The 16,494-nt window shown below is 47.0% G+C and overlaps 1 protein-coding gene across 3 annotated transcripts; it reads left to right on the top strand.

Annotated features, from left to right (window-relative positions):
• Positions 1 to 31: 31 nt before the first annotated feature.
• pla2g6 (phospholipase A2, group VI (cytosolic, calcium-independent)) lies at positions 32 to 15,533 on the top strand. Of its 3 annotated transcripts, XM_030351994.1 has the most exons (19): positions 32 to 169; positions 860 to 1,083; positions 2,224 to 2,433; positions 3,073 to 3,253; positions 4,699 to 4,886; positions 5,051 to 5,147; positions 5,645 to 5,827; positions 6,329 to 6,437; positions 7,766 to 7,876; positions 9,794 to 9,884; positions 10,184 to 10,347; positions 10,596 to 10,746; positions 10,959 to 11,095; positions 11,879 to 11,956; positions 12,296 to 12,450; positions 13,239 to 13,290; positions 13,477 to 13,592; positions 14,012 to 14,085; positions 14,472 to 15,533. In XM_030351994.1, exons 2-19 carry the CDS (start codon positions 866 to 868, stop codon positions 14,614 to 14,616), a joined length of 2,460 nt encoding a protein of 819 aa, XP_030207854.1. In that variant the 5' UTR covers positions 32 to 169; positions 860 to 865; the 3' UTR covers positions 14,617 to 15,533. The 3 variants fall into 3 exon arrangements, with proteins under 3 accessions (XP_030207854.1, XP_030207856.1, XP_030207855.1); XM_030351996.1 differs by lacking the exon at positions 7,766 to 7,876; XM_030351995.1 differs by lacking the exon at positions 11,879 to 11,956.
• The last annotated feature ends 961 nt before the right edge of the window (positions 15,534 to 16,494 follow it).

Raw genomic sequence — 16,494 nt, 5'->3', positions numbered from 1 at the left:
CTTGGTTGGTCTGATACTTACGTCAATCAAAGCAAGCTTGGTTGCAGCGACCTAGTGGTTGTTGACGTTGACGTCAGGACTCAGAAGTCAACTCCACGGCGGGCAAGAAGCAGCCCTACCAACAGCATCAAGCTCATTCTAAACTAATGCGATTACACTCACTGGAGAGGTAGGTGGCTCACTGCTTTATTGTATAGGCACAAACAATGCGGAACGAAATGCATTTAACAGACAGGACATACACCTAGGTAAACTGTGTGGCGCGTGTCAAATAAATTGTGGTCGGTGAGAAACTCGTGACATCTGAGAGCCAGTGTGATCTGCACGCTGAGACGACATCAGCCCAGACTCATGAGAGAGATCCACCAAGAGTGGAGTGGTGGTGCTGCGGAAATAGGAATGGGCAATAAGCTGTTAAAATGGATGCAGGCCTGCGTACTTTCTTAATACCACATGGGAATTGTCGGGCGTCACAGTAGAATGTACTAAGTACAGGACGGTAAATACGAGGTATCAAGAGGTAAACAATGAATTAAGTCATAGCAAAATATATAGAATATGTATCTATCTACACTAACCCAACTTATTAAACGGAGGTTGTCTTGTCAATCCTTTAAGCCAGTGTCTACTGTCTAGTGTAGGAAGGGTTCATGGTGTTGAATGTACCGGATGCAGCAAGCAATTAAAATACTAATGCAATGGCTTGTATACCTTGTTCATGTCCCTCATTGGCAAATAAACAATAGCCAAGATAATACTTGAAATATGATTCAGACAACAGACCAGGGGCCCTAGTTGTACAGTGAGTAGACGTCGTTGTTCGTGTCAGGTCTCTTTAACCCACATTCTGTCTCCAAAGGTGACCATGCAGTTTCTGGGTCGGTTGTTAGACACGGTCTCGTCCGTGTCGTCCAATCTCTTCTCCAACCCGTACCGTGTGAAGGATGTGCCACTGTCCGACTACGGCACCGGAGGCAAGGTCCGGCTGAAGGAGGAGGGTCGTATGGTTCTGTACCGGAACCCGGCCTGTCAGTCATGGGACTGTGTGCTCATGTGTCCGGAGAATCCCACTTTGGCTATCAGGTGGGGATACATTACAGCATTGCAGGCTGCTGTGTGTGTATACATGCATGCATGCAACGACCTGAATGCCACACACACACACACACACACACACACACACGCACTACCACATCCTCAAATTGTTATAGAAACTATGGTACCCCTTCAAGTTCATAATGAACTTTTTGACACTGTGGTGAATGGAAAAGTACACAGATTATCTGAATTATAGTCATAAACAATACATATTCCCTTACAAACAAACATACTTATACACAATAAGCATTGAATCAAGGAGTCCCTAGAGGGGACCATCTCAGGCTTTGTGTTTATTCTATGTAGGCATTAGAGCTGGACTTTTTTGTTAGTTTGGTTCAAATTTGTGGTTCTTCTCAGTTATGTTTTCTCACGTTACAACTGACATGCACTGAGGACAGTGGTCCCCTGTGATAGAAGCTTGCTGCCCACATACTGAGTGTTTTCTTGATTTGTGGTGAGTCATTCTGACCCAGGGGGGGAGGAGGGGGGGAGGTGGGTTGGGGCTACAAAGCCAGTAGTCTCTAGTGTTATGTTAAACCTGCACGTGAAGCTGCATGTCCAGTATCACTCGTAAACTTATCTTTTAACATCAGATGCACTTTAACTTCTTAAACTTTATGTAATCTTTTGCATTATTTGTCCTTTGTTTTTTTTGTATTAACTGACATACCCCTGTAAGTGACCCAGATGCAAAGAGGCACGTTAGTATAGTGGCTACTTTAGCATTTAGACTCCCTGTCTAAATGTTCAACGTTTGATTCCATTAGTCAACAGCCTCAGCATCCTTGAGCTAAATGCTCTAACCCCTACCTGCTCCTCCGAACTACATGCATCTGAATTCACTGCAAGTGCCTGCTTGATTAATAAATAGTTATTACATGTGGTATGGTAAAGCAGCAGGTAGGGGGTTTGGGTAGCTTGCTCTTAGAAGTCGACGGGTAGGCTGAGGATATGCGGGATCGAGATTCAAGATTTAGGATTAGATTTCAGCAGTGTGTCAACACCCTGATCACTACAGTATCCTGCCGCCTATAGTGCGTCTGAAACCTCCTGCGAGGGGAACACAGCATCTATGAGCCATATAAATACAGTTAATGTATTTATACCCCCCCCCACCACCAGGCTGTTCCAGGTGCCAGCGGAGGAGGACGCCCTGAACTGGTTCCCGCAGTACGCCCTCAAGCTCCGCCCCTTTTACGAGACCCTACACCTGAAGGCGGAGAGCACTCAGCCAATCGTGGACTGCCTCCGCAGCCACCCGGACTGGAGCTCCGCCCACATTGCTGTGGACCGGGGCCTGCGGGAGTGTCTGAAACACAACTACATCCAGAGGTCAGAGGTCATTGTATGCGTCCTACCGCTCTCCTTGTGCTTTCAAACTGCGCTTGAGTATGCTGTGGTCATCCACCAATCAAAATCAGCGGAGACGGCAGTACCTCGTTTTTGATTATATTAGGGATGTGTTCGTACATCTGTCTAATAGTCTTTCTTTTAAATAATTTACAAAGAAAGTTTAGCTTACCGTTAACGACAGAATAGGAAATCTAGTCGTGGAATGAGCCCCGAAGCCCTGATTGCTGGCCTTCACCGGCAGAAAATAAGTTTGTTTTCAGAGGTTGTGATGAGATTTATAATGTACGTCGAATAGTTCTGGTATCTCAGAGGGGCTGACTTTATGTACGGTTGTTTTCCTTTGCTCTAGCCTGTACGTCAAAACATAGCTTATAGGTAAACACTATCGTGAATAGGATTAACCTTGTTTTAATAGGTCGGGTTCAAACTGGGTCAAAGTTGAAAATGTTTGAATATGGTGTGTAACTGTTTGAAGGTCTGAGCTGTGCGCTACGCCCTGGATGGGGTCCCCACTAGCTCGTGCTTCATCATTAGCGTGGCCGCCGCTGAAAGCTCACTGTGCACTAGACATAAACCGCACATCCTGTCTGATTGGCGTGTTTCCCCCCCCCCGGCCAGCCAGCTCAACGCTCGCGACGCCTCGGGCCAGACACCGCTGCACGTGGCGTGCGAGCGGGGCGACGTGGTGTGCGTGCGCGAGCTGCTGGAGGAGAGCCAGGCGCGCACGGACATCGCCGACCACAACGGCGAGACGCCCATGCACTGCGCCGCCAAGCAGGAAACGGCCGCCGTCGTCAAGGTGACGATTCTCTCTCCATCATTCTCCACGGTTACTGTTTCCATGTCACAGCATTCTTTCTCAATCGTTCTTGACAGTTACTGTTTCTATGCTAAAGTAATTGCATGTGTACTATTTTATTCACATAGCAGACACTTTATTCCTGACCGACTTGTGGTGCAAAACAGGACAGTGATTTACAGGAGCAGGTGGGAGTTAGGGTATCTTTCTCAAACATGCCAACAAGTAGACTGTGAACATGGGACATCCAACCCAGGATTTTTCCGCTGGGAGTCAGACACACCCATGGCCCAGCCCCCCCTGACACATACATTTTAAGCTTTGTAATATTTTTTTCCAGAAATCAGTGATATCATACTGGCCAACCCTATCACACCCTTTTAGGGATGCAATTTTGCTCTCATGGTAGGCCACTCCTTCAGTGGCTTGTGTATTTCCTCTATTCCTCTTTATCTCTCGGATTTGTGCATTCGTGATGCATCCATGTGGAATATCATGTTTCACAAGGATAAATATGTAAATGGTTCGTTATGTTCATTATCATTAAGTTATCATGTTCCACTCCCAGGGCAGGCTAGTGGTCTTGATCATTGACTTCCGTTCAAATGGTTCTTTGGTTTAACCCTCATGCCCACAGCATCCTTGGGCAAGATGCATAACCCCTGCCTTGCAATGGTCAGTATCTCCATGTGACTTGCTACAAGTCCCTTTGGCTAAAGGTCTGCTAAAGAGTAATGTTAAAAGCTCTTCACCTCCTAAGAATATATTTAAAAACAAGACAAGGTCCTACTATCACAGAGCAGTGAGTTTGAGAGTGCTCCCCTGTAAACAGTGATTCAGGAGGTAGTGGGGTTCCCAATAGGCTGGTAAACAAGGCCTGGGGGCGTGGTTATCGTCTGTGCAGAACACTGTAGAGTTACTAACTATTTACACACTGCTGTCCTGTTGTCCTCCTTCTTTAGTGGCCTCAGTCATCCATGCTTTTGTCAAACCTTCTCTCCATTCTGCTCTCCTAACATTGCAGACAGACATTTTGGATCGTTGTCTCCGAACGTATTTCTTAATTGACGTGTGTATAACTTTTTTTTGACAAGCATTACTTAATTATCCATTGAAACACGCAATTCGCAAACATAACCAGCCTGGATTTAGTCTGGATATCAGACTGTTATTAGATATTGGATTGACTATCAGATAAGTAATATTCAATACAGATTCTACTAATTTACTATTTTGACTATTTTCTATGACGCCTAGTGAACTTGTATAGATGTCATTTGAGATGCTGAGGCTGTAGGTTATGGGGGTACTTTGATTGGCAGGTAAAACACCTTAAAGCCACTCCAGTGTCCGGCCCCTAATATACTGATAATGGTAATGAGGAAATCCTCTATTATTCAGCAGAGTGAACGTGTCAAATGGCCCTCTCTCGCCCCCCCCCCCAGGTGCTGTGTTCACGTCTCTGCGCTGGCGTTAACGAGCTCAACACTGCGGGGGAGACCCCGCTCCACGTGGCGTGCCGCCTGGGTCGGGCCGAGGCCGTGGCCGCCCTGCTGGCCGGCGGGGCGCGCTGCGACGTGACGGGGGGCAGCGGCTACCCCATCCACTCTGCCATGAAGTACAGCGAAAAGGGGTGAGGGTGGGCCGTATCAATGTTTCCGTTCCGATGTATTTGTGTTGATCCTTGGGTCTGGGGGGAAATAGTTGAAATTGTAATGCATTTTAACTATGGCTACATGTGTTGCTGTATGTACATGGGGGACTCACTGCAGTGGGCTGTGTGGGTGTGTGTGTTAGGTGTGCAGAGGCGGTTCTTACAGCTGACCCAGGACAGCTCCAGGCTGAGGACCCTGTTTACGGAGGAAGTCCTCTCCACTGGTCCAAGACTGCTGAGGTGGACACCCACACATAAACAAGCACACGCACACGTGCTCACTTAAACACACGCGCACACACACTTAAACACGCACGCACACTTATCCGGCACGCACGTACACACACTTAACGTGTGTACGCCTGAACAGCCTGAACAGGGCGGGTCGGTCGCGGGTTTTGCGATTGCGAGCGAGACGATGCAAATTTCTACTGACATGACGTCAAACGCGTCATTTGACGTCATGTCAGTAGAAATGTAAGGAGGACAGCTGGGCCAAGAGAAGACTGGGTTAGCCTGAGGGAAGAAAATCTTTATTTTTATTTTATAATAGCTATTTTATAATGATAGAACGCCGGTTCTGTATCGGTGAAGTATCCCTTTAAATACATGTGAAGAGAGCCTCTTGGGTTTTTATTTATGACATTTAAATGAAATCAATACATTATATGTGTGTCTCCCTCATGTGCTCTTCTCACATCTTAACCAATCCCTCCCACCCCCCTCCCTCCCCTCAGATGTGCAGGATGCTGCTGGAGCGGGGTTGTGCGGTGAACTACCTCAGTAAGACGGGGGAGAGTGCACTGCACATTGTGACCAAGAGGGGGCGCTTTGAGGCGGCCATGGTGCTGATGACCCACGGGGCCGACGCCAACCTCAGGGGGCAGGGCGGGAACACAGCGCTGCACCTCGCCATGAAGGTGTGTGTGTGTGTGTGTGTGTGTGTGTGTGTGTGTGTGTGTGTGTGTGTGTGTGTGTGTGTGTGTGTGTGTGTGTGTGTGTGTGGGTGCCTGTACTCAATTAATGTGGTGCGCATGTGCAGTGTCACAATGTTTGCTTAAAGACGTTATAACATAGGCGCCAATAGTGGGTCGTACAAATCCATCAGTGCATACATTTCCTAGCGTGAGTCAGGCCCAATAGAGATTTAAACCCCATACCCTGGCAGTGATAATGCCATGCTCTAACCATTGAGTTTTTAGGATTTCTGGTGCTGATGGTTTGTCGTCATTTTAAATGATACTGGATGGTCATGGGGGAATATTTCAGTTGTTTATGGGGATCTCTGAATTATCCTGAATTATTTAGATTTCTGGTGATCTCCATTTCTGTGAACATTCTGTACATGAGGATAAGTGTACAGCTTTAAAATCAGAGCTGCCATGTTTGAGTCTTCTCCTGTGTGTGTTTTTTGGGCCCAGATGGACCAAATGGACCTGATCAAGGCTCTGATCGTGTTCGGGGCGGACGTGGAGATCCACAACGACCTTGGGGAGACTCCTGGGCTCATCGCCGCTCGCACTAGCAAAGGTGCGTGTGTGTGTGTGTGTCCGTGTGTGTGTGTGTGTGTCCACTCGTGACTTCACAAAAACAGTATCACAGCCATTAAAAAGGGAAGACAGAATCGCCCCTTGCCTTTGCTGTTGGAGATGTTTATAACACGCTAATATCCGGTGTCACTCACAAGCATGTGTGCATATACATAATACATAGCATAACATGACGCAACACATGGATGGTACTCTATGCTAAGGCAATAAGTAACATTCAAAAGGGTTTCATGCGATTTTTTTGTCTTTACTAATTTTACTAATTCTATCATAAAATTTCATGGCTATTATAGATTTTTGTTAAAATGGACTTAGTGAGGTTAGCTGGAACATATTTCTTCTAGAGAACAACATGTCCTGGTTTCAGGTGTTTTCCTGTTGAATTGGAGGCTAACTAGATAGCAGCTATATTTCTTCGGAGCACGTCATGAGCTCATTCAACTGTAGATGGCTGGGGACAGTTGATCCCCACATTAAATATGTAGTGATGACCTCATCCCAACCCAAGGTATATCCTCACTACGTATTTGGTTGTTTTTTAAATGGGGGACAACGGTTGCCATAACAACCTCCCACTTCAACTGTGAGATATAGTCTTCAGTTACAATGATATTTGAGTTTTAACGGATTATATATTCATGCCATGGTAAAGTCAAACACTTCTGTGTGACGCGTAGCTGGGCTGGGCTCTTTGGAGCGTTGATTCTTGTAAACAAAGGGAATCTTACAGGTTGCCCAGTATTTTTTTATTTGTAGAATGCATCTGTTATAGGATGTGATTTTATCAATAACCTATTGAAATCACAATTTAAGCAGAAGCGCTGTCGACAGATATTTCCAGGTTATTTTAAGCTACGAGCTAGTTGAAATGTTACGTACTGCAACTTTAAGACATAAAGGGAACATCTGTGTTTGGAGCAACAACGCACTTACTCTATCATTAGTCTGGGTAATGAGGAGGAGGGAGGAAGAGAATGTGTTCATTGTTTTTTGTTGATGCACGATAGTCACTTACTTGCCATCTTCTAAATCCATTTCTCTCTCTCTCTCTCTCTCTCTCTCTCTCTCTCTCTCTCTCTCTTTCTCTTTCTCTCTCTCTCTCTCTCTCTCTCTCTCTCTCTCTCTCTCTCTCTCTCTCTCTCTCTCTCTCTCTCTCTCTCTCTCTCTCTCTCTCTCTCTCTCTCTCTCTCTCTCTCTTCCCCCCCCCCCCCCCTCTCTCTCTCCCCCCCTCTCTCCCGCTCCTACTCTCTGCATGTGTGTGTGTGTGCGTGTGCATGTCTAACCCATTTGCGTGTGTATGCATGCCAGGTCCTAATAGAAAGATCCTGCTGGACATGCTCTGTAGCGTGGGGGTCCAACGCTGCCACCCCCCCACGCCTACCAGCCCCCCCGCAGCTACGCCCTCTGCTCCAGCCATAGGTAAACACTGTCCTCCACCCAGCCTCCACCACCAGGGGCCATGTCCACGCCTCATCCTATAGTTGGGCCCTCCGTCCATGGTGAAATGTAGCACGGGAACCAGACGAATCTGCAAGCTCATGTCTTACTTCTCAGATTTCCAGCAGTTCTGCTCAGGGTCGGGACAATCACAACCGTTTATGTAATAGGGGGCGTGTTTAATACAATGATTGTAAGGGAGGAGCACCCCCATGGGAACGTCGTTGAGGCATTTTCATAAACAACCAAGATGGCTGCCGCTGACCAGCCCCACGTTTCGTCGTTGTGATCGGTTTTAGGTCTATATGGATCCAGAGGCATTTTGTTCTGCGCCCGTTGTTATCGGCCCATTGAAATGCCGAATAGGTATTTTCTAATTGGTTTGGCGATGTCAGCTAATTTAAATTGTGTTTTCGTCAAGTTAGGTTTAAGACGCTCTTCCTCGTGGATACATTTGAAAAGGTCAGTCTAGCGTTGTTGTGTAGTCAGGGTAAAAAGCTGTTAAACGCAGGGGCATCTGGAGAGTGAAAAAATTTGGTTACTTACGTTTACGGTCTTAGCTTCCGATCGGAGCTGGAGCTAATAGATAACCTTGAACACTAATAGTAATTTATCCTGGGAATGAATGCGGGTTGTAACCAAGTCAGATGTTAGTGGTTGTTAGTGGGGTTTACTTTCCATTAGGAAAGGCACCCCACTGCTCTCTCCCCCCCCCCCCAAAGCGCCATCTGAGTGAATCTAAGTCTTGAATTAGCTCCTCCTCGGTTGTCAACGTGTCCCCACAAGAATAGCCTTGAAAGACATAACATTGCCTCACTCGTCTGTCATCTAAAAATACATCAATAGAAGCTATGCCTTTCTATTCATGTCTTCGGGGTTAACACCGAACATCCGGCCTCGTTCCAGCCGCCCCCTGGAAAAGGAAACAGGAATTTCCCCTTGAAGGTCTGCAGCATCAGTGGTCGTTTGGTGCTTCAGAGGGCAGGATGGAACATGGTCGTATTCCGATGTCTGTGATAAAAGTAAAACAACAAAGACGGATAGCTGTGCGGTTTTTTTCCAAGCTTTTTTTTCACGTCTATTTTGGAGTTGCATTGTTTACAAAAGAAAAACAAATTGGTACAGGTCAGTGTTGTCCCACCCAGTGGGCGTTGTGGCCAAACGAATATACCAGGGTATGAACTAAAGAAATCCAGATTAAACACTGGAAGGCGCTAGAAGGCAGGGGAACACGATGCACTCAATTTTGCCCTTGTGCCATTGCCTTTGAAGCTAAACCTCCTATCAAAGTACTGACACAAAACCCTTGTGTGGTATAATTTTTTCCTCGCCGTCTTCTTCTTCTTCCCTGGTGTTTTACTCCTTCCCTAGTTCAGTCCATTCAATCCCGTCCTCGGAGCTCCGTTGACATCGATCGGCTTGATGTAAACTCGGTGCGCACCGTTTATGTTTCACTCTGCACAGATCCGTGCTAGGAGCCTCTCTTTCCTCAGGAGTAAATTGATAGAGAAATCAATTTACTACCGTACCGGTTAAACAGTTCTGCTGAGATCCTTACCGCAGGGAGAATCCATACCTTTTCACCGGACAAGCGGTCATACCACCCGGCAGTGGTCGTACATGTCTGGGATATACGTACCCCCCCACCACTATTTCAAATCGGTTCCAGGAAAAACATTGTTTGTCAACCAGTTGTCTTTGGCCCTGTCAAGGAAGTTTATCATAATGTATATTTTATGTGTTTGTGGGGAGTCCACAGCATACGTGTAGGCAACCTTGATCCAGAGACCCTAAGCTTTACCTGCTCCCTATTGACATGGGTCTGAATGAACTGGAAGCTATTGGGTCATTAGTCAATTTGTGTTGTGTGTGTGTGTGTGTGTGTGTGTGCGTGCACAGGCTTTGATGACCTAATGCACGTGGCGGCCTCAGTCGGAGCGATGAGTCGGGGGTCGTCGGCGGTGGACGGCGGTAAACCCCAGAGGAAGAAGTAGGTCACATGTCCGCCCTTCTACTGACAGTCTACTGGTTTACTTGGATTCCATTATTTCACTGTCATGAGGTCCATTTGCTCCGTATACTATCTCTCTCTCTCTCTCTCTCTGTCTCTGTCTCTGTCTGTCTCTGCCTCTCTCTCTGCCTCTCTCTCTCTCTGCCTCTCTCTCTCTCTCTCTCTCTCTCTCTCTCTCTCTCTCTCTCTCTCTCTCTCTCTCTCTCTCTCTCTCTCTCTCTCTCTCTCTCTCTCTCTCTCTCTCTCTCTCTCTCTCTCTCTCTCTCTCTCTCTCTCAGGGCGGACCGGTTGCTGTGTCTAGATGGCGGGGGGATCAAAGGTCTGGTTCTGATCCAGCTGCTGATCGCCCTGGAGAGGGAGGCGGGCCGACCCACCAGGGAGCTCTTCGACTGGGTGTCCGGGACCAGCACGGGGGGCATCCTGGCCCTGGCCATCATCCATGGTGAGGAGTGTCTGTGTGTGTGTGTCAGAGGTTTGATTGTGTGTGGGTGTGTGTATATCCGTGGGAGTGTGAGAGGTGTTTCTCTGAGCTAGGTGTGCGTACGTGTGTGAGACAGTTTCAGGTTTGGGTCTGTGTGAGAGTGAGAGGGATTTGTGTGTGTGTTTCTGCAAAGGGGTGTTTGGTGGTGCGTGGATTGTTCCGCCCCGGTGTGGTTTTGGCTCAGGACCCGGGTCTGCTCCCTCCCTCAGGTAAGTCCATGGAGTACCTGCGCTGCCTGTACTTCAGGATGAAGGAGCAGGTGTTCAAGGGCTCCCGGCCGTACGAGTCGGCGCCGCTGGAGGACTTCCTGAAGAAGGAGTTCGGCGAGAACACCAAGATGGCCGAAGTCCGCTACCCAAGGTAACACCAGAATTGATTAAGACCTCACTCATTCAGACACACTGAAGGTCTTCAGCTACCCGCAACACATAGACACGGGGACCAAAGTCCTTGTACGCATCGGACCTTGAAAGGGCCGATAGTGAGCATGTGGCGCACACGGTCAATGTTTCACTGCTGAGCCCGTATACAAAGTTACGTAACTTTCCACAAATTCGATCCACAAATTCCAGGGTGATGGTGACTAGCGTGCTAGCGGACCGGCACCCCGGGGAGCTGCACATCTTCAGGAACTACGACCCCCCCTCCCTGGCCAGGGCGCCGCCCTACGCCTCCACCGCCACCTTCCAGCCGCTCACCATCCCACAAGGTAGCAGGGAGGGAGGGAGGGAGTGCACAAGAGTGTGAGTGCATGAGAGTGCATGAAAGTGCATGAGTGTGAGAGTTTGCGAGAGTGCACGAGATTGAGTTTGCGAGAGTGCATGACAGTGAGAGTTGAGAGAGTGCACAAGACTGCGAGTTTGCGAGAGTGCATGAGATTGCATGAGAGGGCATGAGTGAGAGTGCACAAGAGCGCTTGAGAGTGCACAAGGGTGCACAATAGTGAGAGTTTGAGATTGCATAAGAGTGAGGGTTTGCGAGAGTGCATGAGAGCTGTCGTCTCAACAATCTAACATAACCTCTTTACTACCACAGAGACAGTGTACCTGCTACATCTCACTTCAAAGCAAATAAGCTAAATGCTAATTGCTATTTCTACTAACTACAGTTCTTGGAGGGAAGTGCCAAATACCTTCCCTGCTTTCATACCCACTGAGAACAAGAGACCACTTCACACTGCCCAGAAAGGGGGGGATGTGTTGGTCCTCTTTAATCCTCATAGAACACCCTCACCCCCTCCCGAGGCCAGTGCCCTAGATCCTCAATGTTTCTGCTAGTCGTTGTTCACCTCAAACAGGAGTACCTCTAGTGGCTGCTTTAAACATTACAGTTACAGCAACTGGAAAGTCCCACCATCTTATCTTAATTTGATTTACTTCATCTCCTCCTGGTTTGCTGGTGCGTGTGTGAAATGAGCTTTTCCATATGTCTGTGTTGTGATGTCCCAAATCATGTGGTTTCCTTCTGAGTGGGGACCCTGTTACTGTTGCAGGATGGGAGGATGAGGATGTGTTGATTGTAGGATACACTCAGGAGCCCGCAAGGAAGCGTAGGAAGGTGACCGACGAAGGTGTGTGTGTGTGTGTGTGTGTGTGTGTGTGTGTGTGTGTGTGTGTGTGTGTGTGTGTGTGTGTGTGTGTGTGTGTGTGTGTGTGTGTGTATGGACAACGGATTATGGGTGAAAATTAACAGGATCACATAACATGTAACGGGTAGAAAGGGCCACCATTTGACCATCAGGTACGATGTTCATTAGCTATTAAAAGCCATTTCTGAATATTCACTGTAGTGACATTACAAAGGGCAGTTTCCACATTTGTAACAGTCTGGGTGGAACCATAATCCACTTGTGTTTATGTAGAAGTGATAATATATGTTTTAACATATTGATATATTTTCATCCAATCAGAGCAGCTGGTCTGGAGGGCAGCCCGCTCCAGTGGTGCCGCCCCCACCTATTTCCGACCAATGGGTCGTTTCCTGGACGGAGGGCTGCTGTCCAATAACCCAACGCTAGACGCCATGACGGAGATCCACCAGTACAACAAGGCTCTGAAGGCAGAGGTTGTGCATCACTCACTCACTCACTCTCTCTCTCTCTCTCACTCTCTCACACACACACACACACACACACACACACACACACACACACACACACACACACACACACACACACACACACACACACACACACACACACACACACACACACACACACACACACACACACACACACAGCAGTTTCTGGTGTTCTGTCACTATCGACGTTGACCATCCCAACCATAGGGATATTGAGTCAACATTATGTACCTAAGTAATTGGGTTGTGTAATGGGAAAATTAAATTTTTGAGATTCTGTTTCTCTAGCTGCCCTTTGTTGGTATGTGCCTGTTTTCCTTTCCCCCTCTGGAAGGTCGAGAAGCCAGGGCTCCAACTGATTAGGCACGGCTACGTCCCCCCTTTTTATGACATCCTGAGGAGGGTCATCGCTAGTTTACCATCTGGTTAACTAATACTATAGTTTTATTGGGGGCAGAGCTTTTCTCAGCATCCTGACAACACTGCATAAGAAGTCCTTGCTTTTGCCCATGCATTGGATTTCTCCTTGCAGAGCTCTTAGAGAGACGCAGGGCGAACTCCCATCTGAGGCCTCGGATTATTGTTTGTTCATTGTTTGTTTATTCTATGTTTGTTGTGTGTTATTGTATCTTTTATTAGTTAACTGAATTAGCCTAATTGTTACAAATTTGGATTACTCTTTATTCTAAACAGATTAACACAGAAACGATTGACGGTGAAAATTCCCCCCACAGTTGCACCTTATGAAAAGTGTTCTTCTTGTCTGGTCTCAGGGCCGTGGCCAGGAGGTCCAGAGGCTGGGCATAGTGGTCTCCCTGGGCACCGGTGAGAGACTCGTAATGATATTCAGCACCCATACAAATACTATTGTTCTGTGATCCACCACCCTGTCTTATCTAATGTCCATATGCAACATTGTAGAGACTGTTGAGACTGTTTAGGGTTTATATAATTAGTTTTGGGAAAATCGAATACAACTTGTGTATGTGTGTGTGTGTGTGTGTGTTCCAGGGAAGCCCCCCCAGGTGGTGGTGAACTCGGTGGATGTGTTCCGGCCCTCCAACCCCCTGGAGCTGGCCAAGAGCATAGTTGGCGCTAAGGAGCTGGGCAAGATGCTGGTGGACTGTGTGAGTGGGACATCAGGAGTCTGGAGACCCTGAGGTCCTAGAGGCCAATCTAATCCCAAGGGCCAATCTAATCCCAAGGGCCAATCTAATCCCAGAGGCCAATCTAATCCCAAGGGCCAATCTAATCCCAAGGGCCAATCTGATCCCAGAGTCCAATCTGATCCCAGAGTCCAATCTGATCCCAGAGTCCAATCTAATCCCAGAGGCCAATCTAGTCCTCATAGTCAAGTGGCTACAAACATGTGTTGAATCCACATGTACGGCCGTAATAACATTCAGCATAATCTCTGTCTCTGCCTGTCTCTCTTTCTTTCTCTGTCTCCTTTTCTGTGTATCGGTCCCTGTCCCTCGGTCTCTGTCTCTGTCCATGTCTCTATATCGGTCTCTCTCTGTGTGTGCCTCTGTCTGTGTCTCTCTAGTGTACAGACTCGGACGGCTGTGCGGTGGACAGAGCCACGGCCTGGTGTGAGATGACCGACACTATCTACAACCGGTCGGTCCCACCCCTGTTAATCCTGCCTTCATGGGTCGTTCTGAAGCATAGTTAGCATTAGCTGCTAAAGGGCTGCATGCACAGAAGCTAGCGCTAACCATGCCTCCTTCCATTTTCATGTCGTCATTGAGCAGACGCTTTTATCCAAAGGGACTTGCAAGTTTGGGCTGAGGGTCGTAGTTAGAAGTAGTGATGATAGTGGTAATGGTAGTGTGAATAGGAACAGTAGATATCACATATCAAGTGTGTTCTTTCCATGCTGCTGTGTGTGTAGACGCTGATTGGATCAGCGTGATTAGCATTACCTAGGGTTGTACTAATACTAACCGTACCCCCTCTCTCTCTCTCTCCCCCCCACCCCACACACACACACACACACACACCAGCCTGAGCCCCCAGCTCTCCCAGGAGGTGCTTCTGGACGAGGTGAGCGATGCGGCTCTGGTGGACATGCTGTGGGAGACCCAGATGTACCTGTACGAGAACAGGGAGGTCCTGCAGACCCTGGCTCAGAGGCTGATCCTCCAATGAGGGGGGGAGGAGTGTGAGGAGAAGCAGAGACTCTAGGAGGCGTTGGCTTGAGAGTAGGAGCATGAGTGGAGAAACGACAGAAGGCGTGTGGCGTGTGCATGCTTTGTTCTGTAGCAAAGACCTTGAGGATCGCCAGGTTCCACTCCTTTACTCCACTGAAACACCTGAACACATTAAATGAAACGCACACACACACACACACACACACCGAGGTGTACTGTGTGTGGTAGCAAGTGACCTAATGGCTGCTAAAAAAAACTGCCTTTCTTGAGGGACAGGAATAAGTCCTTTTGAACGGCTCCCTAAATAACAACAACAATAATGACATCACACTGTAGAGACACAACCTGTCACAGTGAAATTACCTGAAATAAGCCAATCACAAACTGCGATTGCAATTACCAGCTTCTCACCAATTTTGGCTTGTCTTCATAATGTCTAAGTAAGGGGTGGGAATGTAGTGTTGCATACTTCTAATGAGATCATGCTGACTTGGCCTCGTTTTCTGGAACGTTTGTTGTCCACACTTTGCTACTACACTCTAGCGCAACATGTTTCCATAACTGCTGCATATTTATCTGTTACATATAGGCTGGTCTGGGAAGGTCACATCATGAGTGACTGATTTCAGTGTTGAACTATTTGCTTTCTTTTTTTAACCAATAGCTCAGACTTCCCTTCTCGTAGCCCACTGTTGTCTTAAACGTGAATATCAAACCAATAATGCTGTTACCACTGAAACGTATATCGCAAACCACTTAAATACAGACCACCAAACCAAATACTTGAAGTCATTGCACTGCCTAACTGGAATTTCCTTCTGTCTGTTAGATTGTTATCATTATTAATATGAACAAGTTTGTGCTATAATTTGTGCTATAATTATGTGAACTATTTGATAAAATGACCAAGATATGTCCAAGTGTCTTTTTTGCCATTTGGAACGTTTTTTGCTGCACCATGCTGCACCAAACTTCCGCTCAATTTTCATTTCACCCTCTGTTCAAATGAAAGGAAGTACGATGGTCTGGTAGGACCACCAGCCTATATTAAACTTAGTCTTGGAATCCAAATGCAACAGTAGCGCTTCAAACATGTCTTGTGTGCTTGACCGCCGACTTGTGGGTACATTATGTAACTGCATGTCCAACCCAATCAAAACGAATTGATCTGTGAAATCTTTAAATGTAATTCCGCAAAATAATAAGTCATAGAAAATAATGGCAGGATTGAAATGGAATAGAAGTTTAGAAGATTAAAAACGTGTATACACAAAAATATTACAGGTCACACGATTTTAGTTGGCGAGGCGCGTCGTGGCAGCTGCCAGACAGAAGACCGACCGATTTATAACTCCTGCTCTGTATTAAATAAAGAGGAGCCTTTACATTTGAAGTAATGTTCAGGTAAGTCGTATTTACTATAGAAAAACATATACCAGGTAATAAATCCAAAGTAACAATTCATTAAACCAGAAGATAAACAACCAAACCAGAGTTCGACGGGCGTTCATCAGAATAATAAAAGTAACGTTGTCATGAGGTTGAAGTTTGATTACCGTAGTCACAAACAAATAGGTTAACTGGTCCATTTCTCAGCTGAACCCACAGATGGCGATATATCCTCAGAGGAAGGCAGAATTCAGGAAAAAGGAAGGTGTAGTGTCAAGACGTGGTATAAACACTATCTGGTAATCACGTTGACAATATTTTGGGGCATAACAGTGACACGGAACGGTGAGCGGATTCCATCCCGGCTCACATACAAAGAAGCAGATATGTAATTTTACACAGAACAAAAATTGTGGCCATCAATTACTTACATTTGATTAACGCTAATGCCTACAGGTCAAGGTCACCTACGTGTTGGTGTGTGTAT

Source organism: Gadus morhua, chromosome 3 (assembly GCF_902167405.1).
Source record: "Gadus morhua chromosome 3, gadMor3.0, whole genome shotgun sequence".
In the NCBI taxonomy this organism is placed as follows: domain Eukaryota; kingdom Metazoa; phylum Chordata; class Actinopteri; order Gadiformes; family Gadidae; genus Gadus; species Gadus morhua.
Note: the sequence above shows the minus strand (reverse complement) of the source record. Positions and strands in the feature narration are given on the sequence as shown.